Raw genomic sequence first — 27375 nt, 5'->3', positions numbered from 1 at the left:
AGATGAGGTTAAGTGAGACCAGGGGGTTTGTTTGTTTTATGAGGCAACAGTGCACAGGGATTAAGTACTTATGTTCTGGTGTAGACAGAGATGGATTTCAAGCCTGGTCTGTTGCTATGTGACTTGGATAGAAATTTAAATCTGTTTGAACACAGGTCTCCTCATTTCTAAAATGAAAGTTAATTATAGTATTTATCTCTTAGGGTTGGTGGAAAATTAAACAAGAAAACAGAGTTTGAGTATGTTATGCCACATGGTAAACACTGAATACACACCCAGTTATAAATGCAGAATTCCTTATTTGCAGGGTAGTGCAGCCTAGTACAGCTCCTTTTTCTTCATTCCCACTGCGAAGCAGTGCAGATGCGAGCACTGAAAAAGTCTTTGGTACTAATACAATCCGTTTTTTTTTCTTTTTTTTTTCAGGATGAAGATGATCTAGCTAATGCCCTGATCTGGCCTGAGATTCAACAGGAGCTGAAAATCATTGAATCTGAGGAGGAGCTCTCCTCGGTACCACCGCCTCCTGTAAAGACCAGCCCAACGCAGACCACTGAGCCCAGTCCTGGGACCTTGGTTTCCCCAGGGGCGCCCGGACACTTGCCTTGCGGCTCCGCCCCAGCTCCAGCTTCCGCCCTGCAGGGTGAGCGGGCGAGGGATCCTGCCCATCAGAGCACACAGGGGCCTTCTTCGGAGACCACCTGTGGCCTCCCGACCCCAGAACCGGACAAGGGCCGGCGCCCAGATCCCAGCTGCCTGGCTCCCTTGGAAATAGTTCCCTTTGAGACGGCCTCGCCACACGCAAGGGTACAGGTGGGAGACCCAGGGAATCTCTCTCCTCTGCTCCCGCCTGCTCCTCCCCCTCCAACTCCCCTGGAGGAGGCACCCGCAGTCCTGCCACCCAAGGACAGCCCTGAGAGAGAAGATGATGCTTCCAAGAACTTGAGGACAGACCCATCTATCGATCAGCTTAAGTGCAAAGGCAGCCCTGGGGTCCCCAGCCTTTGCCAGGGAGAAGACCCCTCTCCAGGACCAAGTGAAAAGCAAAATTCAAACAATGCAGCTCCAGATGGAAAAGACTCTGGTTTTCCAAGCCCAACAAGGGTGGGCGACACCCCGCGACAAGGAGAGGGGGATGTGGCCCATTCAGTACAGGAGCCCTCCGACTGTGATGAAGACGACACTGTGACAGACATTGCCCAGCACGGCCTGGAGATGGTGGAACCCTGGGAGGAGCCCCAGTGGGTGACCAGTCCCCTTCACTCCCCCACCCTGAAGGATGTGCAAGAGGCCCAGATGCATAGCCTCCAGGGTCACCGATTAGAGAAGAGGCTTTCCCACAGGCCCAGCCTACGCCAGAGCCATTCCCTAGACAGCAAAACCACTGTCAATGACCAGTGGACTCTTGGGGGCCCGTCTTCTAGCAGCTGTGCTAATCTTGACACACAGAGGAATTCTGACCCTCTGCAGCCCTTGGCACCCAACAGGGAGATTACTGGATGCGATGAGAAAGTCTTGAGGTCCTTCAGGGAGTTCTCTGGCCTGAAAGGGACAGAAGCTCTTCCCTTCCAGAAGGGATCAGATGGTTTGCAGCCCAAACCAGCAGAAACCAGCCCTGTCAACCTAGCAGAGGGTAAGGAATCAGGCACGCACCTGGGGCACAGCAACCTTCAGATTGAGCAAGGTAGTGTACCGCAACCAGAGAGCAGCAAGGTGAGTTTACCTATCACACAGGACAGCACCTCGCCTGGAGCGCACCCCCCGAAGTTACAGCTGAAGAGCACTGAGTGTGGGCCCCTAAAAGGAAAAAACAGGCCTTCTTCCCTCAACTTGGACGCTGCCATCCCCATTACTGACCTCTTTCGGTTTGAGAATGTGGCCTCATTTGCTTCACCTGGAATGCAGCTCGCTGAGGCAGGAGACCCAAAGTTCTCGTGGATGGCCTCACCTCACTGCAGAGTAGACCCCTGGAGGGTTTACTCCCAGGACACTCAGGACCTGGACATTGTTGCTCACGCCCTGACAGGCCGCCGTAACTCAGCTCCTGTGAGTGTGTCAGCTGTGAGAACCTCCTTCATGGTCAAAATGTGCCAGGCCAGGGCAGTCCCAGTCATCCCACCCAAGATTCAGTACACACAGATCCCACAGCCTCTACCCTCTCAGAGCACGGGGGAAAGTGGTGCTCAACCTCCGGACAGGGGCCAGGAGGAACCCAGCTCCACTAGTGGCACCTCTCAGAAACCTGCCAAAGACGATTCTGTCTCCTCCTTAGACAGCCCGAAGGAAGAGAAACCAAAGCAAGATATGGGAGCCCACGAGTCCTCGCCAATGGATGCCTCTGCACGCCACAAGTGCGAGGGGCCCATCCTTGCTCCAGACCCAGGACTGGCTAACTTGTCCACCCAGGATGCAGCAGTGCAATGCAGGAAGCGCACATCAGAGACAGAACCATTCGGGGACAACCTTTTTTCTTCAAAAATAGAACGACCATCAGGGGGTTCTAAGCCTTTCCACAGGTCAAGGCCAGGAAGACCTCAGAGCCTAATCTTATTTAGTCCTCCCTTCCCCATTATGGACCACCCACCCACCTCATCCACAGATTCCAAGGTCCTGCTGTCCCCTATCAGAAGTCCCACCCAAACAGTTTCCCCTGGTCTTCTTTGTGGGGAATTAGCTGAAAACACATGGGTCACACCAGAAGGAGTTACTCTTAGGAATAAAATGACCATCCCTAAGAATGGTCAGAGACTAGAGACCTCAACCAGCTGTTTTTACCAGCCCCAGCGGAGATCAGTGATTCTGGATGGAAGAAGTGGGAGGCAAATAGAATGACATCAGTTCACCTGCTGGTGTTTGACAGAAAGTCATGATTCATCTGGAAACTGTCACAGGGCCAACTTGTTTTTATTCCAGACGCAAGTTATCCAAGTTTGGGCTTATTTGACCTCTTCTTTCTTCGGCCTTTTGACCAATTATTAATTAGTTCATCTGTCAGAAGAAAGGTCAAGGGAAGCACTGAGAGATGGAATTGAGTTGTATTTAGAGCAGGCAGAAGATCAGGCAAGGGAAGAGGATGCAGGGCTTGCGTTCAGTGAGATTTGGGGCTTATTCGTGAGTTGTGTTATTCCCCCATTACCGTTACCTATTACTGATGAGTATTGGCTATGATGTCTCCTGAAAGGAAAAGGTATCCTTTGCGCCTGTTGGAAACTGTCGCTATTGAGGTTGGAAGACTTCCTGTTTACTACATGCTTTCTGATGCTCTTTAAAGCATGTGTTCTTTTAGACCAGTTTTCTGACAAGCTTTGTAAAGGTGTACTATCCAGAATAGAGGCAGATTTCGAAATGCAAACTAACATACTTAGATATCCAAGTGGATGGGTTCAACCTATGCTCTTTCCCCTGATTCCTTACAGACCTGTCTGAGATAGCACCGTAGACCAGCATAGAAAATCAGATTCTGTACTCAAGAGCAAATTTTGAGACTGGCACAATCCAAGACTCTGGTTCTTATTAATTTGAGCCTCCAAATGTCATATCCTGACCTTTGATTTGTGAATTTCGTTGCTGGGCAGAGTGGGGCAGAGCTGAAGGTTACCACAGTGAAATGTGCCAAATCTCCATTCAGGTGTGCAATAGTGATGTGAGCTGCTTTCTTTCCAGTACCAGCCCATGACTGGGACGAGATCTTAGAGAAAAGCCTCACACATAGGCAGAACTCTGCACTTAGTTTGTTCAAATTGGTGAGCTACTGGCAGGAAACACTTCTAACTCAGCTTCACCTTCTGTGCTAGGCAGGGACCAGCAGTAAGGAGGGGATAAAGGGGAAGCCCCAGTAGATAAGGAAATTGATGGCCACCCTATCTGGCCACCAGATACTACTTGGTGAGAGCTGCTTTTCTTGAAAATGTTTTTCATTTTAGTGATCGGGTGGCTTCCCTCTTCCCATTGCTGAAGAGCAGATTTGAGGCACCCTTCTCCCTTCCGTAAGTCCCCTCATCTACCACCCACTCCAGACACTCAGACTTTTTATTCTCTTTTCTGTATGCAAGCAGAAGCAATAAAACCAATCTGATTTTATTCTAGTTATTCAGAACTTCTGGTTCCTTTTCAGCTGGAAAGAGGAAGGAAAACTAATATAACTTGCTGGCAGATTTTGGTGCTCCCCCCAAAAAAGGGCTTCACAGGAGCCCTTCTCAAAGCAAAAGCTATCAAGTTATCAACATTTTACAACTTACTAAAATGACTATCTTGTTTGAGAAACAAGGAAAAATAGGACCTGTTTTTAGCCCCACATGCACCTCTTCTCAGATTCAAGTCTGGCTAAACTCTGTCCAGAAGCTCCATTACTGAAGAAATTTGTCTAAGGGCTAGCAGTACCTCTGGGTTGACTTTACAACAAAAGCTAGTGCTGGGCTGGGTGGGGAATGAACTGAAAGTTAGCTCCTCCTGTGAGAAACCGGAAGCTGACACCTGCAACAGATACATATTTCTCTTTCCCTGTTCCTGGATAAGCCTTACAGTTTTGAAATCTTTTCCTTCAAAGCCAGTGTTTATGACAGAGATAAGTTCAGATGAGTTGCTCTCAGAAGGCACTGAGATGAGTGAGCAGGGCAACAGTTAGTATCTTTTGCTCTGTTTTTACATTCTCCTCAGATGAGCGAGACTGAACCAACAGCCAATGAGACATCAACCGTTAAGTAAAGCCCTTGGGTATAAGTATTTCCCCCCAGGCAAGTAAGGTGAAGAAATACAGTGGTGACAGATGAGAAAAGCCATGTTCAGAAGATTTGGAAAGAACATTCCTCCCTTATCAGAAAATGTGGACACATGGGCTTTCTGTCAGTCTCAGTGCACTGTGGTGTCTACACTTTGATAAAGACCATGACCCAGTTAGACTGTGAGAGAAGGAAGGAAGAACTGCACTTTGTTTCATCATCAGAACTCTGAGTCGAGTAGTGAGCTATTTGAACTATTTTATGATCATTTTGAATTTTTGTTGGTAATGCAGGATATATTTTTATTTAGGGATAGACTGAGAAGCTACCAAGTACATATTAACAAATGAGTTCAATTCTAATGGTTAAAGCTTAGATGTAGATTTATAAAATAGCTGCCTCTCCTTCTGTGCTGACACCTTTGCCTCATCCTCAGGACATGGGTATGTGGATGTCATGAGACACTCCCTACTGGGAGCTTTCCTAGTCAGCCAGTCCAGAAGGCCTTAAAGCTGACTCGCCTTCTCAGTGTGCCGCTGCTGGTGTGGGCCTCTCTTTTAACAAGCTCCCAGCCTGTCCATTGTCAACAAACATTCATAAACTTACAGGCTGGGGCTAGCCTGATGCTGATGAAATTCCATTCTCTGGCAAAGAAAACTCATTATATTTTTCCCTGAAATGGTTCCCCCCAAATGTCCTGAGATAACCTCTGTGGTCACCTAGTCCGGAATAGAAACATGGACCCCCTGGGAGTGGCTGGAGGGGAATCAGATTGCCTGTTTCTACCCAGGGGAGGGGCAGAAGAGGGCCTTTAAGAGGCCTCTTTAGGAGGGTCTACCTGGTGCTCTAGAAAGGGCTACACAATCTAACTTTCAAAGGGTTCCTTCACCACAAATCTCAGTCTTCAACACAAGTGTGGCTGACTTCAAATGTTGCATCTGAAGTGAAATGCATGATGTCCTAATGTTTTAGCATGAATGGTTACTTTGGATGTTAATAACCTATATTTACTGGCAAAATGGCCCTCCTGAGCCAATTTTTTGATCAAAATGGACCAGATATAGGGAATTTAGTTTTTATTCTGTTTCACATGGAATATGAAGTCACCTGATCAAGAATCCCCTAGACACTTGAGACTAATCTAACTCCAAAAATTCAAGATATTGCCAAAGTCAAACTTTTGGATTCTGGGGAAATTTTTTAAGTGTAGTTAGCAGCATCCTCAACAAATATTTATCAATGGCTTACATAATACTGCCTGGGTACCTTAATATTCTTAAATCCTTGAAGAGTCTAATGAAAAAGAGGAAGGAGTAGTAGCAAATGAAGCAAACAGTCCATGAACAATCGAGAGCAAAATTTACAACCATTAGGTTACCAAATGATATCAGAAGGAGAAAAAATGTGGCCCATGGAAATTGTTAATAGGATTGTTAATGCTGTTCCTATTACTGACTTTATTGAAGAATTCTCAATTTAAAAAAATAAAATACTACTGACTTAAAATAATCAAATTAAGCAGAAGTGTAAATTGGAGATCCAGTGAGACACTCGGGTGTTGAGAATTTGCTTTGATCATTTAAAAAAAAAATGAGAAAGTGGCAACTAAAATAGTCCTGAGGATTTACATGGCTTTAATTGGTTTGGTTGTGAAGCCCTGTGGGATCCTCTGCAAATGAGCAAGGTAATAGCAGCATTCCACACTCCTTGAGATAGGCTTTTAGAGACTTCCGTCATCAAAAAATGAGTTAACTCCTGTTGATGATGAAGTCATAGGTCCAAGATAAGCTGTTAGTTTCATATCTAGTGTTTAGCACATGATAATCACATTTGTCATTTCTCTATGCAGGCCTTGTATTCCTGCTTGCAGAGTTCCTGGAGAACTTAAAATTCAGTCGCCTAAGATAAGAAAGGGAATAGCTCACAGTAATTTCAGTTCTCACCACGATTGGTTAGGGCCATACTCTACCAAGGCTTGTCCTATCTGATGGCAACATGAATCTTGGGATTAAGATTGCCAGAAGTATGTTTTTAGGAACTTCCAGTAGAAAGGCCAACTCAAAATATGGAATGATAAAGAATATGTCTTCCTTTATCAAAATCTTTCTAAAGGCCAGAAGAGCAGGTAAGCACCTTTCTAAATATGGAAAAGTGGAGAAGATGGCAGATGATTGTGAGGTCAGTGTTTGTCCACAGTGTCAAATTAGGGGGCCACCGGAGATTGACCGGCATACAGTAGATAATCTCATAGCCTTAAGGTTCAAAAGCAAAGCAGGGATCACTTCTCTATGAGGATGAAAGAGAATGCAGTTATATTATAAGAAACCCATGAAGTACATAACTGTGTTTTACAAGATGAATCATAATGCTTTGCAATAACTTAATGCCGTAGTACTTCCTGGCTTATAATTCTGCAAGGTAAAGCACTTTTTCAAACGATTTTATTAGAAAGTCACATGATTTCAGCTGTTAAGCTCAACAAATGTTTCCAAAGGTATAATCAAAATGTTTTCCTATTGATTAAAAAAGTATAAATATTAAACCTATCCATAGACTTTTAAGTGTAATTGAAACAGATTGTTATGCTTTAAAAATGTATTCTAATAAATGATATAAAATATAATGCTTATGATGGCAATGTGAAATAGAGGAGGAAGTGGGATTATCAAAATTAATAATAGTTTAGTCTCATTGTTCTAGTTTGCTCCATTTCATGTCATTTTATTACTTCAAGGGTTGGTCTCAGCAAAATTGCTGATGATTTGCTTCAGTAAATTTTTGTTATTTTATTTCTTAATAATTGTCAGATATATGCAACTTCACCTTATTATTTTTATAATCACACATCACCATGATATCCAGTATAAATCAGTGGCTAATATTTGGAAAAATGAGAAGAAGAAAACTATTGCTACTCAAAACGCCTCAGCTTAAGAAGTTACAGGATTGTGGTCCCACCTGCACAAATGTGAACTCAATTTTTCTATCAGTTGAATCAATCAAGAAGGGCAATTCTTTCATTTGAGAGATTATGCTAATGGTACTCTGGAAGCTAAAAAAGCAAAGTTTGTTATCCTGCTACATGTTACTGCAAAACAGGGGGAGGGGGCACTCGAAGGATCAAAATGACAGGCCCACTAGTAGGATTTTCAATGAAAAATATCATTGCCAAGGGGACAGAAATATTACTTTGGCAACAATATTGTATTTAGGACCTTATTCCACAGAGGCCTGCGCCTGTCCTCCTTCACTCCTGCCCCACGTGGCTTTCTCCCTGTGTATCCGACTCCCACATTCCTGTTGTTCTCACCTAAATCTCCCCTCCCCACCCCAACACATAGTTCCCCTCACCCCTGATTCTTCCTACAGTTCCCCTGGAATTCTTCTCTCCTTATAAACTCCCCTACAACCCAATCTCTTCACTAGATGCTGCCTCCACTTCTTGGACTTCAGTAACATTTGACGCTCCCCAGGACACTTTTTTCCCGTGCACAAAAGGGTGTACATTTTTCCCACTTTACACATATTACAAAAAGCCAAGACCTCCTACTTCTGCATCACTACTGCTTCCCGTGTCATACAAAAATCCTGTCACCAAAATGTATGACACCCCAGCCATTTTAACTTTTATCAATCTCTGTGGCCATATCTCATGTCCACCATCATTCCAGATGACTTTATGTTCCCAAGGTAAACCCACTAAACACCCTTGCTACAATTGTTCACGCTTTTTGCCTCTAATTAGTATCAGGAATTTGCTTCCAGGGTTATACATCAGGCTGTTTCACATTCCAGAACTCTGACCCTAGACTCCCATATTTCATTCTTAGTATATCATATCTGAGCTCCTTTATTCCTTCTGTTTGCTCAAGATTACTAATACCTGGTCCACCTACTCTTCCTGACAGAAAATACACCCACCACACTTCATTCCTTTCCAGACCTCAGGGTGCCTCATCTCAACTACACTCACCAGGCTCACAAACTCCCTTGACCACTAGCCTTCAATCATACCTGCTTGGCAAACCTCCAAACTAGGACCAGGACTGTTACTACCACCCATCTTCTCTGCCCTTTTACTTTGTCCATTGAGTCAGAGCAGAGAAAACCACAAAACCCTGGGATGAGAGCCTTTAGAAATTCATGACCTACCACCACAGTGAACTCATTCCCTGAATTCACAAAGACTATTATTCATCCCCCCACAATAATAACTTATTTCTTCAGTTTATATTGTTTCTCTAGCCTCCCACTGCCACTTCCCTTTATGCATATATGGTACGTAACTCCTGTCTAGCTCAGAGGAAGAGTTCCCCTTTCCCTAAGAGATCCCAAGACTCCTGGGTTCTCAATCTCCTTGCATCCATTATTCTCTAACTCCTCTACATTCAGCCTTGTCCTCTTCAGGCTTCTATCCTGCAGCATATAAACATGCTAAAAAAATCCCTGCTTTCTTAAACACCTTCCCCAACCATGCCTCCCCTTTACTATCTTTGGCCTCTAGTTTCTTCAAGAGTCTTCAATTTTCACTGCTTACTTCTTCATTCATTATGTTAGACCAACTGCAATCAGACCGCCATCACCATTACTCCACTGAAATTTTCTTGCTACAGTTACCCAATGATCTAACAACTAGATCCAACAGTCACTTCTCTTGATTTCCCTCTTTGATACAATTGGTCTTTTTTCCCCCTTGAAACATGAATTAATCTCCTCTGTTGGACTTTGTTAGTCTTGTTCATTTGAACACTTCCTCTTCCTCTACCCTTGTGTTCTGTTACTGATCCGAATTCTATCCTTTTCACTCCACATACTTTCCCTACATTACTTTATGCCATGACTTTTTCTACCACAAGCAGTCGCCTCCCGCTCCAATTCTGTAAGCATACTTTCATAATGATTGGCTGACTGGTCTCCAAGATGTCTCATTGACATTGTTCAAACCTAGCCTACATATTGGTGCCAAAGTTGTCTTCAGAGTCTCAAACTTTAGCATACATCAGATTTAACTGGAGAATGTGTTGAAACAAACTTCTGGACTCCATCCAGAGTTTCTTAGTAGGTTTGGGGTAGGGCTTGATAATCCCCATTCTAACAAGTTCCCAGTTAGGTGATGCTGCCAGTCCAGAAATCATACTTTGAGAATCCTTGATTTGAGAACCCTGTGAAATATTAAGTCTGAAGTTATTTGTTTAATATTTTTTCATTAGCTGTCTTCTGCCTTAAAAAGTTCCCAGATTTCTTGAAGAGCTTATGAAACTGCCTATTAGTGCCTCACCCTCGAGATTCTGACTTTCCTCATGCAGTGTTCAAGCATGCCACTTTTAGAATGTTTTAAAAAATCCAAATTTCTTAATGCACAATTCAACTCCCTCTGTAATCTAGTCCTTGCCCAATTCTCTAGCATTATGGTACTAGTTATTTAAAAAACCTAGTGCATGCCTTGAGTTTATGCCTTCCCCTTCCTGCCGCATTAAGTCTGCTTCCTCACCTCTGGGGTAAACTCCTGGTCCTTCAAAATGCATCTGGTATGTTACTGCTTCAGTGAAGTCTTCCCTGACACCACAGGTTCCAAGCTTTCTTTCTCTGCATCCTTTAAGTATTTGCTTTACTAAACACAGTTTTTACAACTACTAACTAGTCTGCCTCCTACTCTGAATATCACTGGTACCCAGCAGTGTCTGTCACATAATTGCTCAGTGAATAGAAATTGGGGTGGCACTGGTGATTGATAGGGAAGGAAGAGAAAGTAGAATAGGGAATTAACAGGGAGTCAAAGCAAATAGGATACTGAGAAATATTTTCCTTATGCTTATGCTTCTGAACTTCTACCTACGCCTGACACATTTACTCACCATAAACTGCCCATATAACTAGTTAGACATCTTTCCTTTTCCATTAATCCAACTTCAGCCAACTGATGTTTTGCTATACCATTTTTCCCATATGCAACTTAATTCCCCAACATAAAAACAATTACAGGAAAGCAATCTTTAATGGGTATGTATGTCCTATCACTAAGAAGGATGGTGTCCTTTCTTTCACATGATCCACAAGTAACAAGAAATACACAGGTAACCAGCAACTTGCTGACTGTGTCACCTGAAACAGTTGCAATGGCTAGGAGCATAATAAGCTCAAGGGTTTTAGCCTCCTGATACCGTCCTACCTGGAAGGAGCTGGGGGCACTTTGCAATTCCAAAAGCCAAAATTAATTTTTAGTTCCTATATTCAAGCATTTGTTTAGCCTATCTGGCACTGGCCCTCCTGTGCTACTCCTTTAAGAGATGACCAAGACAGCTCAAACTGGAAAGGAGAAATCATGTCAGCTTACTAGTCATCCATTGTCTGAAATACATTATCTAGTCTACATTTCAATGACAGGATTGAGTTGGGATCATTTTGCTGAGATCTTAAAGCCCAGACCCCCCTTTCATCATGAAGTAATTTCATCAAAAATGTTTGCTAGCCAAAAGAAGTCTATTTTCAACAGCCCAAAGAATAATGACATGGCAGATTTCCCAGCCTCCCCCACTCAGGCCACATTACAAAAAACAACCAATAAATGGGTTATCTTGTGTCTTCTCATGCACCAGAATTGTTATCACTCCAGGGCACTGCTTCTGCTGTTACTGGAATGTGGAAATCCCCCTCAACCATCCCCTCCCCCAAAACTATATATATGGCTCAGTCTTGTTTCATATGATCTGTGTTCAATAATTACCTAGTCAAAGATACTTTCTAGTAATGTCACTCTAGCACCTTCTACTTCCTTGCCATATTTTCTCTTTACACTTATTACTACTACCAAGAGACATTATACATTTATATAAGGAATATTCTGCAGCTCCCACATTGTAATCTCTGTGAGGGTCTTTGTATTTTTGATTCATTGCTATATTCTAATGCCTAATATAGTGCTTGGTGTTCAATGTATATTTGTTGAATGCCTGAAGACAGACTAGCCAATTAATTTTTTTAAAAACTCTTAACATCAAAATATTTTAGGAACCAATAGTTAAACATAGCAATCACAAAATAAAATAAAAATAGCAATCACTTTGGGGAGCTGTATACATGCCTAATTCCTCATATGCTGTCTTCACTGAAAACCTGTTGGGAACTCCTCTGCAAGAACAGTTTTCTGAGCCAGTTTATGAACTATATGATCGGCCTTTATATTTCATGTCATACTGTGTCTCCCTGCAAATTTCAGAGTGTAAAAAATGCAAACCAACCACAAAAACATGAAAATATATTCAGGCTCTCAAGACAGGGCCTCAGAAGTTTAAAAGATTAGTAACAATATTAGCTGGCTAAGTACCCCTCTTTTAAGAACATGGACTTAAAATGCTCACAAACATGAAGGTTCTGGAATATAATGTTCAAACTATTTGAGGACAAAGAGGTAACTTCTTGTATTTTACTTCCACTCATAGCTCCAAACAGGCCATTGTAGGTGGGTTGCTAGTAGACTGCATGTGACTTTAACTGAGGACTCACCCATTCTCAGTTACTCAGTATCTTCAACCTGCTAATACTCTAGCCCACATGGCATCTGCACGCATCTTCTCCCACAGATCTAACCACACACCACTTCATGCATGTCAACATTCCAAACTTTATCTTAAAAATTACTATTTCAAAAAGCTAACCAGTAAATCTTGGGAGGAAAAAGAATGAAAGAGCAGGAAAAATAATAGAAACAGTCGAATTTTAGGATAGTGGCTTATTTAAAGGTTACAGAGCAGAATAAAATGCTGAGTTCCTGTCTTGAAACGCTTCCTTTACAGCAAGCAACAAAGAGAATCCCACCCAAAGGACCACTCACTCACCCCCTCCCTGCCCACCAGTAGTCCAACACAGAAGTCAAAAGAATGGGGGTTGGGAGGAAACGCCACTGATTGCCTTTTCTGTAGCAATAGGCCAGGTGAAAACTAAAGATGAGAAGGATTGGAAGAAAAGCAGTCACCCCAAAGGTGCTGTGTCAAGTGATAAACGAGATGTTCATAAATGAATGAGTTATTCCAGAGTCATACAAACAAATCAATGTCTTTACTGGAGAGGCACACCCCTTGTATGCTAACACAGGAACGATCACATCACCTTGTTTATGGATACATTTAATGTCCCTTACCCCTTCCCACCGTTCAAAACATAATAGTATACAAAATATAAAATATCTTAAATATTTATAAAAATTACAAGAAAAAAATAGAACGTATGAAAATATTTTTATCTGTGTTCTCCCTCATTGTTGAGAGGCAGCGTAGCCCAGCTTAGTTTGCCTTGAGTTCGTAACTGTTGAGTGGGTAGGAGTAAGCCCTGCCTAATACTATTCTGTCACGGAGGAGTTTAAATAAAACATAATAGTTGCAGAAGAGGATGAGAGCCATGGAAAGTGTGTGGTTCCACTTCTCCGACCGCAGCAAGGAATAGAGCTGGTAGAAGACGACACTGCCCTCAATAAGGATAAGCAGATTTAACAGCCTTAATGGACGATGAAATAGGAACTGCAAAGAAGTTAAAAATCAAAATGTTATTTCGCAGAAAAATAAATTATCACATTTTTCCCTAAAATAACTTCACATTTAAAGGTCCCTATATGTAATAACATAACTGCCTGAGATCTGCATACAGAATATCAATCAGGCTATTTCTTGCTCTAGATACTCAAACCTTTTCCTTCAGGCTCAAGAAACAATAAAATAAATTTTATTTCAATGTCCTTGAAACATGGAAAGGGATTATGCCCAAAAGAGCCTCACTTTAAAAGATTTTTCTTAGGTTATATCTTAGGAATGTATTTCATTTGAGATAACCAAAAGTATATTTATCTAAGACGGGGACCAGATAAAGGATTTTAGACTTTATAAGTAAGAGAAAAAGGTGGCCTTTCAGCCTGAACCGCCATCTTCTAGTAAATCTCCAAAATGATTTGCACAAAGGAAGGAACAGAGGCCCCTATGATATATTCTCTAGGCCTTTTAGAAAGAACAGAGCAGTCCCTTTGGCAACATACATGGGATCCTACCAGAAAGGTGATACTATACACATCAAAGGGATGGGCACGGTTCAAAAAGGAATGTCCCACACACGTTACCATGACAAAACTGGGGGAGACCACAGTGTCACCCAGCAGGCAGCTGGCACTGTTGTAAACAAAGGGCCAGACTCTTGCCAAGAGAATGAGTGTTCGTATTGAGCATATTAAGCACTTTAAGAGCAGAGACAGCTTCCCGAAACATGTGAAAGTAAATAGAAAAAAAAAAAAAAAAAAAAAGGAAGCCAAAGAGAAAGGTACTTCGTTGGTTCAATTCAGGTGTCAACTTGCTTCACCCAGAGAAACACTGCTGAGAACCAACGGAAAGAAGCCTGGGCTGCTGGAACCCGTTCTCTGTGAATTCATGGCATGACAGGTGTTGAAAAAAAATAAAAGACCTTTGGACTATAAAAACAGAAAAAGAAAAAAATGAAGATGTTATGTAGGTACATAACTATTTAGAATGTAACCATTTATAAATACAAACGTCATTATTAGTTAATGGGCTGGTTTTCAGACATAAACACCTATACTAGAAAAGGTGGGATTGGGGAAGGTGAAGTTGAAATACAAATGCAGTAATTTCTTGTTTTTTCCTTAAACGGTCTACTGCACCATGGTCAATGACTTAAGTCCTCTGTATCCTGTATTTCTGCTGGGTTTTTTCTTTGAATATTGAGAAGTAGGTATACAAAGACAGGACAACGAGGAAGGAAGGAAAATTAGTCAACTAGAGTTTGGCTAAAACCTGGCTTACTAACAAAAATATATTATGTCTAGGAAGCTAGCGGTAAGAGATTACAAGGAAACATTATTGAACAATTTGACAAAACCAGCCTATCCTTAAATTTATTTATTTATTTGTAAAGATTTATTTATTTATGCATACAAGAACTGGGGTACAAGCCAGAGGTACAGGGCGGTGAGAGGATTCACCAGAGACAGAGTGGGGAACAGAACAGGCAGAATGACTGAAATACACTGCTGAGGGGAGCAGCGGGCAAATCAGGAGAGGTCTGCTGCACCATGTGGGTAGCTCCCTAGCCGGGGGTCGAACTTGTGCTACAGTGGCTGCGTACAGCTTCATAGTTGCGTCTTAACCCCTGTGCCACCAGGGAGGCCCCAAATTTATTTATTTTTAAACTGGGATGTAGGCCAGAGGTGCCGGGTTGGGGGTGGGAATGAGAGGATTCACTAGAGACAGAGTGAGGAGCAGAACAGGCAGATCTACTGAAATACACTACTGAGGGGAGTAGCAGGTGAGACAGGAGAGGTCTGCTGTGCCATGTGGGTTAGTTCCCTGGCTGGGGATTGAACTCATGCTGCAATGGCTGGCGAAAGCTTGAAAGTGACTTTAAACCCTGCGCCACCAGAGGGCCCCCATTCTTAAATTTAGATGGAGACAGATTTGGAACATTGGTGGTATATCGGGTCTAAAAGAACTAACTTAATAGGCCTCAGTGCTCAACCTGAGAATAAAGCCAAATCATCATGACAGCTCTGAAAGGTAGCCAGGTTGTCAGGGGATCTTCAGGAGAGAGAAAATATTTAACCTGGGTCTTATTACATGATACCCAGTTATGTTATGTACAAAAATGGTTCTGAATTAATATTCCACAAAGATTCAGATTTTTTTTTTTTTAAATTGTGAATATTGTTTAGCTTTTTTTTTTTTTAAAGATTGAGTTATTTATTTATACGAGCACTGGGTACAGTCAGAAAAGCGGAAGGGTGAGAGAATTCTCCAGAGCCAGAGCGGGGAGCAGAGCAGGCAGAAGGACCGAGGTACACTGCTGAGGGGAGCAGCGGGCGGCAGGAGAGGTCTGCATGCCATGTGGGACCCTCCTCCGGTGGCCGGGAGCAGCCGGGGATCGAACCGGCACTGTAGATGCAATGGGCAGCTTCGCAACCCAGCGCTCAACCGCTGCGCCACCGGGGAGGCCCCAAAGATTCAGATTCTATTGCAATTATAATAATTACAAGTAAATGCTCTAGTAAACTGAATGAGTAGAAAGTGAGAATAGATTTTAAATTCTAACAGTTACAGGTAATTTAAGGCACTTTTTTTTTTTTGGTAAGATTTATTTATTTATTTATACAAGCACTGGCTACAGTCAGAAGCACAGGAGGGTGAGAGAATTCACCAGAGCCAGAGAGGGGAGCAGAGCAGGCAGAAGGACCAAGGTACACTGCTGAGGGGAGCAGCGGGTGGCAGGAGAGGTCTGCGCGTCATGTGGGACCCTCCTCCAGTGGCTGGGAGCAGCCAGGGATACCGGCCCTGCAGAAGCTGCAGGCAGCTTCGCAACCCAGCGCTCAACCCAACCACTGCGCCACCGGGGAGGCCCTTAAGGCACATTTTAAATGAATGTTCTCAATCTTCAGTTTGCCTAACAATCACTTCCAAATATGCAGATGATACAAATTCCTGTGATCTTCCAACTATTTTCACAAGTCTGGGGTAGGGAACTATTTTTAAAGAGTGAGACATGTGATTTATATGTAAGTAGCCAAGGATATTCTGAGAAGCACTGATTTACCTGTTTGGTTAGGCAAAATCAGTAATAAGTTAGCTTGCCTAATCCTCTTTCTATGGATTTTACCTGATTCTTGCACTCTTCAATGCTAACAAGGAACGTACTTATTTTTCAAGCATAAAATTCTAATAAAATACCTGGTTATTGTAGGTTTCAAGGATAGCAAGGATCAACAGAAATCATTAATGGCACATGGAATTCAGCTGGCTGAATTAAATATTCTGTATAGAAACAAACGCTTATGTAGCTGTGACTCTCCCTCTCTAAAGCAATCCCACAGAAGTCTAGGAGAGGACAGTTTCTTCATTCAAGGGACGTTCACTTTCCTCATGCTCCTCCCAAACCCAACTTGCCCCACCTTCCCCTATGCCACAGTATTTCCAAACATTCTGCCCTGATGCAAGTTCTCAGTATCTAATTGAAAGGGCCCTTAATACCTGCAGGAGCAGAAAGCCCATGTATCTTTATTTGGAGCCGGGATGAATAAAGGGATGGAGAGCGTGGGTGAAAGGCATTAAAGTATCTCTAGTTATTTTTTTTTTAGAATATGATGTCCATTCAAAAGCAAAGCACTACACACTTGGTTTTTTTTTTCCTTTTTAACTTTTTAAAGCCCCTTTTTCTTAGCCTAGAAGGCTAAAGTTAAGCCATAGATCATGATATTTGTCTTTCACAAGGGAAATCATGGTATTTTAAGGAGGTGATATATATGACAAATACCAAAAACATTAAAAATAAAACAAATACAATAAAAACTACCTCATAATACTACAATAAATATTGTTTAAGGATACAGATATAATAAGGATACCAGTAAACCAAACCACTACAAATCTAAATTATAAAATTAAAAAAGAAGTCTTAAATCTTGAGAATTGCCTTCTTGTTTCAAGTTAATACCAGACTCAACAATTTCAATGTTAACTACAGAAGCCAGCAAAGTATAGCATGAAGTTGGGGTTATGGTGTGTGACCTTCAAACTATCTTTCAGAAGATGTTTCTAAAGGTCTGCGGCCATTATCACAGAAACAGTAATAATCACCATGTATTAATTTCCTAGTATGTTCTACACACTGTACAAGATGCTGACACACAGAGTAGCCTTCTAACACCAACCTGTAAATTTATTTTTAAAAATAAACAAACATGACTTACATAAAAACGGGCGTGGGATACATCCGAAGGCACTGCCACGTTGTAAGGCCCCATGGCTCTATATAAGCATCTGCTGTGTCGCACCAGCACCCCTTGAGGCCATATTGTATTTTCTGACCAACTAAGGGAGAAAGAAATGCAATGTCGGCATATTTACAGTTACAGATAAGATAGCATCTAGGAATGCCAGCTTATTTCTAAAGAACAGATTAAGTATTCAAGGCTTCATCTGCCTGAATTCTGAAAATATAGTAATTCCATGGTAAAACTAGAAGGAGTTAGAAGGGATTTGTTGTTATTATTTCATTACTACATAGTAGAGAGAGGCAGCAAAGCTATACAGTTAACTCAGCGTACAAGGACACTGAGCAGAAATAAATGTGTAAGCAAGGAATCTATGGAATCACAAAATTGAGAATAAGCAGGTGAATTTTCATCTCAGTCCCAAGTGAGCAGTCTACTGGTAGAAATGCTAGAGGGAACAAACAATAGAAAGTAGATGGCAGTAGTGCAGTGGAAAAATTAACATGTCACACTAGCGCGATATTCACTACAGAATTATATCCATAAAAACTAAAAAATATCAGTTTGTTTGTTTATTTACACTTCAAATACCTCATACATGCAAAAAGTTATACAGAAGACATAGAGACACACAAGGTACTGACACACAGACTTTTTACCGCTTTCTTGGTTTATTTTTATAGAGGTTTCTCTAGGAAAAAGAAGTTACAGGAGAAGTTTCATTCTTTCCAGCACCAACGTAATGGAGTTGGGGTGGGGATGGGGATCTTCAGGTTAAGCTTTGTAAAAAAGTCTAAGTTAATTCATCTCTTCCTGATTTTGGAAAGGTTAGTTTCCTAGAGTAAGAACTGGGACAGCATTTTAGATATGTTAAAAAAAAAATTCTAGCACCCTGAAGCTTTCCCAGTTCAGAAAATGTTCCATCAGCCTTGCTCACACTTACCAGCATTAAAGTGATGATACACCTCATGGCCATGTGCCATCAGGAGCCTGAAGATGTACAGTACTAGTACTGTGGATTGTATTTTCAATTTTTATTGAAATTTGTCCTTGCCCACAGTCGGGTTTCTTTTCAGCCTGGCCCAATCTCTTTCAGTTCCTGGGCTTGAAGGCCTGTGCTAATCTGTATCAGACATCAAGGCAGATAATTGAAGGGAGGACTCAGGGGGAGAGGGGAAGGGAAGGTCACCTCGGTCTGTCCCACTTAATTAGGAAAGAATTTCTAGGTGATGAAATTTGTGAAATGTTCAAATTATAAGAGGGAAGAAGATGAAGATGGTCCAGATCTGAGAAGAAGGTATGATAAAAGGCTCAAGAATGAGAGAACATAAGGTTTCTAAAGCTAGCCATTTTGGATCATAGGAATCATGCAGAAAAATAATTGGTAAGGGGACACAATGAAAGGAATACTTAGAGCTCAATTAGGGACAGTTTTCATTTAAATATGGGGAAAGCAGGGAAACATTAACTATGAGTTTAGGAAGAAGCGGAGAAATAGAAGGTGCAGGCAAAGAAAATTACTAAAACAAATCTGTATTTATTAGAAAGAAAAGAAGAGAAGCAAATTTCAGCTGCCTAAGTGTGAGATGATTAGCTAGCAACTGTTTAGCTATGGCAATGAAGATGAGGAGATGAAACTTAAAGTCTTCTAAAAAGAATTAAAAATATATCATGACTCTCTGATTTGGGCAAAGGGTTAAGACTGAAAGAAAACTCTGAGATTATTGCTTGGGAAACAAATTACATACTCTAGAGTGACTGGGTAGCTGAAAGGTAGGAGTCATTTAAGAAGGGACTGGGAATGGTGGTGGAAATGAGTTAATGTCCCCTGTGTTCAGTTTAGAGTGATTACAAGCATCCATGTGGACAAAAACTAAAAATTAAATGTCAAAGCCAAGAACAAGAATGACATACAAAGCAAATAAACATGATCAGCAGCATGTAGAAAGATGTTACATGGTTTACCCTCCAGCCTACTCACATGTGCTGTGGAGCATTGCTGTAGGACCCATGTTCCAGCTTCTGCCACTTGCCCAGGTGAGCAGCTGATTTATGTAGCAAATCACAGTATTTGGATGGCAGGAGTTGTGTGGTAAGCATGACAAAAGCATTGATCCACACCATAATGAGATGCTCGCACGACCAGCGCATGTCATAGTACTGGGTACTCTGCAAGAGACCAGAAGAGACAGGAATGATCCATGCACTGGTGAGCAAGAAGGCAGGGAAGGGTGCGTGTACATACGCCCTGCAGACATATGTTACACTGAGTCACACATGCATTGGTTGTCCTGCTGTCCGTGGAGAAAGTTCAAGAGCAGAGTTTTCCAAAATCCTTCAACCTGACTTTCTGGCTGTATGAGTTAGGGTTGGGAGGGAGAGGCAATTATATTTCAAGTGCTTCCTTTCTAGAAGAAATGAGTGTTCTCTGTGAATGACCACTCCGGCTGCAGATGTGCTGCTCAATGGGTGAAGGAAGGACACTAAAATGTCCCAAAAGATTTTGGGCCCAAGTGACATCCAGGACCTTTTTCCTTTTCTACTGAAGTAAATTGAAGTTTAGAATAAGGTTAGATTAAATTCAAGGAAACTCTTGATAACCATGTTAAAATCAACTACAGTAGGCTGAACTGCATGGAAACTTCAGTCCTCTTAAACTATCACATAGTGATTCTACTGTAAGTTCAAGTTTTACTCTCCCCGGAAACTCAAAAAATAAAGAAAGAAAACAGGAAAAAACTAAAAAAAAGAAAAGAAAAAAAGAGGGGACCACCACGGGTGCATCACATATATGGAAATACCTATCCGCCAACCAGGAGCGGTATTAGTGCACTCCAGATGCAGCCGAACTCCACCATCCAGGCTGCCAAAGGGGAGACAGAGAAAAGGGGGATTAAATAAGAAATACCCAGTTTACGTAATTCACACAAATCCAGGAAGCTCTTAAAAGCAAGATAACTACTTACCTTCACAAAACACAGGGGAAGAAACGCAACATAGTAGGCACTGAAGAGGGAGTTGAAGAGGACTTCTTTGATTCTGTGGTTGAAATCTGCTTTCAGGCATTCTACTTCATTACGAATGAGGTCTGGAGATAGGGGGCAGCTGTGGGTGGGTATAGGCGTGGTATTATTAAACTGTTCTTTCAGAGACTCCAGCAATAAGGAGAGGAAGTCTTTGGATTTGGCCAAACCACCCACAGTTGAGGCGCTTTCCTCTACTGCTTGGTGCTGAACCACATAGTTATAGTCTGTGAGGAGAAGATGAGCTCTACTATCTTGATGGAAACAGCAGAGAGGAACATATACACCAAATCTGTAGGGAAAAGGTGAATATGAAAATCAGACCACAGATACCACCTAAGATCAGAGCTTATAACTATATTAGTAAAATAGTCATGATTCATTAGAGTGAACATAATGGGGACTTTTGCTGATGCTAAATTCATTATTTGGGTAGCTCCTTAATGTGTACCCACAAAGTTATATATGTTCATTACATAATAGCAAACTACAAAAATCGCAACAACAAAATATAAATCACATAGAAATAATTGTTTCTATAATTTTTATGATTGGGGATACAGACTTCATACTTTTTTTAAAAAAGATTTATTTATTTACGCATACAAGAACCAGGGTAAGGGTACAGGCCAGATGTGAGGGAGTGTAAGAAGATTCACCAGAGACAGAGCAGGGAACAGAACAGGCAGACTGACTGAAATACACTGCTGAGAGGAGCAGCAGGCGAGACAGGAGAGGTCTGCCGCACCATGTGGGTATCTCCCCCGCTGGCCAGGATCGAACCTGCACTGTAGAGGCTGTGGACAGCTTCATAGTGCTGCGCTCAACCGCCTGCGCCTCCAGGGAGGTCTCATACTTTCTTTTATATATTCAGCCTCATACAATATAAACTTGTATCCTGCTGCTTAAACTTTGCACTTAAGTATATAAGTACTAAGCATTTCTTGTGTCATTAAATATTTTTCAATAATAATTTTTACTGATACTATAGTATCATACAGATATAACATAATTTACTAATTTCCTTCTTGCTGGAAACTTAGGCTGTTTACTTTCTACTACCATACGTCATAACACGTAAGCACTTTCTAACATAGACTGATGTGTACACCTCGTAATTTCTGAATGGCTTGCCCTTTATTTCAAATCTCTCCTTCTTAGGGAGGAGACCCCTGCCACCCACCTCCACATGCCCGTAAGCATGCACACAAGCATGTCTAGGATCCCTTGCCTGGCTATATTTCCCCATATATCTTACTACTTCAGATATTTTACATGTTTATTCGAGATTTTATCCCCTTGCTCTTTCTTTCCCTCATTACAACGTATGTTCCATGAAGCAGAGATTTTAGTCTAATTCACTATAGCCTTGATGCCTAGAACAGTGGCTGAAACATGCAAAGAACACAATACATATTTGATGATTTTTTTTTTAATTTCAGAAGTACAATAAATAAATTTCTACTAGTGGAATTACCCTATTAAAGGACTGAATTATTTTTGAAACTTTTAATAACTTCCTATATGTACTCCAACCTTTGGTTCCTTAAAATTTTTTAAATACTTCTCCAAGTATAAATTAAGTAACTTCCATATTGTGACCTAGGTATTGTAATAAAAATAGTCATTTCACCAACATAAGTTCAGATATGAAAAACAGGAAGTAAAAAGATACATCCGGTTACATATTTTATTTAAAAAATTACTAAATGTCACTTGTTCATAGTTTTTCTAGAGATCAGAACCAAGAACAACTTTTGGTTACCAAACAATGCTTTGGTTTCTCCTGAGAAGTTTATATTCCAAAGACTGATTAGACTCACAACGTCAATAAACAGAAAATTAATATCTTTCAAAATGAAAAAAAGGAGAGAGAAAAGGAAGAGGGTAAAAATATAAGCTTGCCTAGGAGTTTGAGTATTATGAAGGCTAGAGAGGCTGAAAGTGAAGACTGCTGAAACACAAACTATACATGAGAAGCGTGGTCAAGAGGTTAGGCTATGTGGCAGACTGCAATGGTGGCCCCATTTCTTCTTCTAGTCTTACCCATTGCCATGTAACTGCACAGACCTTATTCTGTGGGTGAGGTGACTTGCCCCACCCCCATGCCAGGCTCAACAATGTGACTTGTTTTGACCAGTGGAATGTCAGCAGACATGCTGCAATCATGAAGCACAGTGAGTCTTGCCACTCTGTCAATTTCACGAGACCCTGTGTAGCAGGCCTGCCAGAGTATAAGACATGTATAACTCAGCTGAATTGTCCTAGTTACCTAAACTGATAGCTAGTCAATCCCAGATATGCAACTGAACCCAGGTAAGATTAGGAGAGCATCCTGACTTTCAGATGACCCCAATACATGCACAATAAATACATACTGTGGTATGCTATCACGGTCTTGTGGTTGTTACATTATTGTGGCAATAGATTAAGTGATACAGGCTAGAATGGGAGAAAGTGAAAAGGTAGTATCAAAGGTTTAGACAATGGAGGGCTTTGTAAGGCAAAAAAATTATACATTAAGGAATTTTAAAATGGGTTAGTAACATGATTAAACTTCCATTTTGATAAATCATTCTAGACAAAATGAAAAATGGAACAGAGAGTGGCAAGAACAGACTACCAGAAGACCAGATCGAGATTTAGAGTGTTACAGAGATTATGGAGATCTGTGGGCAGATTCAAGTTAAATTTAAGAGGTATAACTATTAATCTTTGGACTAATTTATCCTATATTGAGAAGCTATTTGAGAATCAATGGGGGAAAAAAAGGGGCAAAAAGCATCTCTTTTTTAGTCTATAAATAAACAATAAAATAAAGAGGTACAGTTATGTGTCACTTGACAACAGGATTATCTTCTGAGAAATATGCCTTTAGATGCTTTTTCACTATGTGAATGTCAGAGTTTACTACACAAAATGAGATGGTATAGCCCAAACATAGCAAGGCTGTACATAGAGACCACCTTTATATACAATCAAGACATTGTTAGACAGTACATGACTATACTACTGCCATAGTCTAATATTTTAAATATCTCATCCTTAAAATTTTTAAATTGAAACTAGATAAAAGGTATATTACATGTGCAAATTTTAAAAAGGAAAGGTAAATATATTTAAACCTAAAATTTGTTTAAACTTACCTGCTTACATTACTGTTTACATGGGCACTTAGATTGAAATGAAAAAGTTTGTTAGCCATTTTGATGATGATATCCTATTAAACCTGGTCAAAATATTCCTGGATATATATCCAGAATTAGTCTTTCAAATCAAATATGGCTAACCTCCTAACTTGTTTAACCAGCTATTTTTGGTAAACAGAGTAACAAGATCATTTGTTTCCAACCAAACAGTTGAAATGGTCTAGAAATATAGAAAAAATTGATGTAAAATAGACACCTTATAAGAAATATGAATCACAAAAAGTGATTTCTATGTTATACCACAGAAAATTTACTTTGAAGGAAAAAGAATAATATTAATGAGTTGAACTGATGAGTGCTTTAAATAGTAGCTTAAACAATATCATTTGACCTGCTACAATATCACCAACAGAAGTCTCTCTATGCATCCTTGCCATAATCTCTGATTATGTCTTGATTTTATACTATGTGATTATCTATTCTTAGACTTCAGCAACATAACAGCATAAAATAATGATTCTCAAATTTGAACAGTATCAGAATCATCTGGAAGGTTTGTTAAAAGACAAATGGCTGGTTCCATCTTTCCAGAATTTTTGTTTTTAATAGGTTATGGACAGACTGAGAATGTCTAACAACTTTTCAAGTAATGCTGGTATTGTGCTGGGTATCACTCATAGAATAAAACTATTCATAGAATAATGGCTAAGATGAGGACTCTGGAGTCAAAAGGACCTTAGTCATTTTTACTAATTGACCACAAGAAAGTTTTTAGTCTCTCAGCCTGTCTTTCTCTTTGCAAAGACTACTGATTGCATTTAGCACATAATAAGAATTTAATAATTGGTAGTTATTAAAATCTAATGAAGGTCAAAGGTATACAAATATATACAATTAGATAACTATATACAAGTTAAGCTATGAAAAGCAGTTTCATAACCAATATGCACAGTAAGATGCTACTACAGACCCATAAGAATGGTTAAAAAAAAATTTTTTTTAAAGATTTATTTTATTTATACAAGAGCTGGGGTACAGGCCAGAGTCGCAGGAGGGTAAGCGGATTCACCAGAGACAAAGCGGGGAGCAGAACAGGCAGACAGACCGAAAGCACTGCTGAGGGGAGCAGTGGGCGAGACAGGAGATGCCTCACCATGTGGGATTCTCCCTGGCCAGCCGGGAATCGAACAGGTGCTACAGAGGCTGCGGACAACTTCACAGCGCTGCACTCAACCCGCTCTGCCACCAGGACGGCCCCATGGTTAAAATTTTAAATTTGAGCTTTAATTTTACAAAAAGGGTAAGAATGGTTGAGCCAGTTGATTTAACTAACATTAACCACAATTTGTCCCAATATAGGCAATACAGGGGCCTTCAATTGGTGAAGAGTTAATGAAAATATTCTCCATTGGTAGGGCAGCCAGCCATACCTCTCAAGTTTCCTAGGATAGTCTTGGTTTAAATAATTGTTACAATTATATTTCTATTTAGAAAATAAATTCTATGATTATCCCCCACATTGATTTCCTAATTTTCTGAAAGCTTGGTTTATATTTGAAGAATTTCATTTTTCACTCTTTTATATCATTTGCATGATTTGTATAATTTATTTTTTTAACATTATCATTGTTATTTTATTTTATTTTTAAAGATTTACTTATTTATACAAGAACTGGGGTACAGGCCAGAGGCACAGGAGGGTGAGAGAATTCACCAGAGAGAGTGGAGAGCAGAACAGGCAGACAGACTGAAATACACTGCTGAGAGGAGCAGTGGGAGAGGCAGGAGAGGTCTGCCATACCACGTGGGTTTTGCCCAGGCTGGCCGGGAATCAAACCCATGCTGCAGAGGCTGCGGCCAGCTTCACAGCACAGCACTGAATCCACGGCGCCACCGGGGAGGCCCTCGTATAATTTCTTAAAAGACTTACTAAAAAGAAAAAGTAAAATTGAAGTACTCACGGGTAGCCAAGGAAAAGGAGATTGAGGACTGAATGGCTTCGAAAGAGGTTGACGAGGGTCCAACAAAGCACCCATCCACACAAAGTAAGTAGCACTAAGCGAGCTGATATGAGAATCATGTAGTGAATCATAGATGCTGCACCTGCTTTAGTGGCCTGAAAGGTGGAAGCACCAAAAGAAACATTTTATAAATGATCCTATTCAAATAAGGACTTAGTAATTTTTAGAGGAAGATAAACTGTGAATTTAAAAAAAAAGGAAGGTAGAAGGGGAGGGTATGGAAAGAAAAACTGTCTCATCCCACTTTTTCATTGTTGAAGGTTCAGATTTTTCTGAGCAGCTAGTTTTTCCTCCTTGCATACCTAAAGTGCCCTATACAGATACCTCCTTTAAGTTTTTATAATGCTATCTAGCTTGTTTACATTGGGGCTTCTCAAAATCTGATCCATGAACCAAATTAATCAGAATCACTTAAGCTGCTTATGAATACGTAAATTCCTATCAATTTTCCAAAAGAGAACAGGGAATCTGTATTTTAACAACCCACCAGGTAATTCTTTATGAGATAGTGAGTCACTAATTTAGTTGTTCTATTGCCAATTATACTGTAAAGGCCTCAATAGCAGCTACAGTGCTTCTGTTTTTCTTTGAATACTCACCCCAAACTGTTTGCTAAATTAATGTTTAAAGAATTACTGAAATTTCAAAAGTAATTAGATTATCTTTAACAGATCCCTATATAAATAGAATTTTTTTTTTTACTTTAGCAAACATGGAAATGATGTATAAACACTTCCAATTCTTTGTATCACAGCTGTTCAAATATTCTTTTAATACCACATCTTTAAAATTGACGAAATATGGTAAGAAAACACACTTGTCTAAACATGAAGCTTTGCAATGTCATTTTCTTTCAAAATAAACTAGTAAGGGCACAATGAGCACAATGTTAGGGGAAACAGTAGATTCCCATAACCCGGAAAGGGGGAAAAATTATTTGGAGTTAAAAGCACATGGGAGGGGATGAAGAGATTTTCAGGTCCCTCCTATATATGTTCATTTCTTAGTTTACCCAACATACTACATAGCATATATAATGTACATGCAATATATAATAGTTATATAGTTATTTACAAATACAAAGAAGCAACTGAATTAATACCATAATGAATTACTTAAGCCTCAAATTGTGAAGAAGATACAAGTTGTCCTCAGTCACTGCAGGGCAAATAATGTACCTCACATATTTAATGCAATTACTCCAAGGCCTCCATTCTCATATGTTTAGGATCAGGAAAAAAAAAAAAACACCAAAAAACTACTTCTGCCCAATGTCACCAGGGCAGTGGAGCTTGGATGTATGCATCATTTTTGTCTCTTTCTAGAGCACAAGCTGTTAATCATTGTGCTATGTGTGACAGATACTGTACCAGGTCCTGGGGACATATTGGTAACTAAGACAAACAAAACCTCTGTCTTTGTAAAGCTGGCAAACAAAGACAGACAAGTATTAAAATTCATACAAGTAATTACTTTTATAATTGCAGTAAAAAGTAGGCTCCTATAGAGAGCAAAAAACTGGAGACTCTAACCTAGGGAAGGCTTTTAGATGAAGTGATATTTCAGTTGAGAACTCAAGGACAAGCAAGAATCAGCTAGGTAAGGAGTAGAAAAATATTCCAAACACAAATATCCTGACAATATATAGATAATATCCCAAATATGTAAATATGTATAATACTATATAATCATAAGTATATATATATA

At 40.5% G+C, this 27375-nt stretch overlaps 2 protein-coding genes across 5 annotated transcripts in view; one reads left to right on the top strand and one right to left on the bottom strand.

The window, feature by feature from the left end:
• The window catches only part of ARHGAP31 (Rho GTPase activating protein 31), a 108428-nt gene extending 100969 nt beyond the window's left edge, over nt 1-7459 (top strand). The window contains exon 12 of the mRNA XM_037525501.2: nt 427-7459. Coding sequence (XP_037381398.1) covers nt 427-2832 — 2406 coding nt within the window. The 3' untranslated portion in view covers nt 2833-7459. The remainder of the gene's footprint in view (nt 1-426) is intronic.
• A 4583-nt stretch (nt 7460-12042) lies between these two features.
• The window catches only part of TMEM39A (transmembrane protein 39A), a 35229-nt gene continuing 19896 nt past the window's right edge, over nt 12043-27375 (bottom strand). For all 4 annotated transcript variants that reach the window (XM_054700540.1, XM_054700541.1, XM_037525499.2 and 1 more), the window contains exons 5-9: nt 25609-25763; nt 20442-20790; nt 19457-19644; nt 17452-17572; nt 12043-13231 (exon numbers count right to left, since the gene is read on the bottom strand). In XM_054700540.1, the coding sequence (XP_054556515.1) occupies nt 12998-13231; nt 17452-17572; nt 19457-19644; nt 20442-20790; nt 25609-25763 (1047 nt within the window). In that variant the 3' untranslated portion in view covers nt 12043-12997. The remainder of the gene's footprint in view (nt 13232-17451; nt 17573-19456; nt 19645-20441; nt 20791-25608; nt 25764-27375) is intronic.

The sequence above is a fragment of the Talpa occidentalis genome, unplaced genomic scaffold, assembly GCF_014898055.3.
Source record: "Talpa occidentalis isolate TD23 unplaced genomic scaffold, MPIMG_talOcc4v2.1 talOcc4.4, whole genome shotgun sequence".
NCBI classification, from domain to species: Eukaryota; Metazoa; Chordata; class Mammalia; order Eulipotyphla; family Talpidae; genus Talpa; species Talpa occidentalis.
The sequence above is the reverse complement of the archived record's forward strand: the minus strand, read 5'-3'. Positions and strand labels throughout refer to the sequence as shown.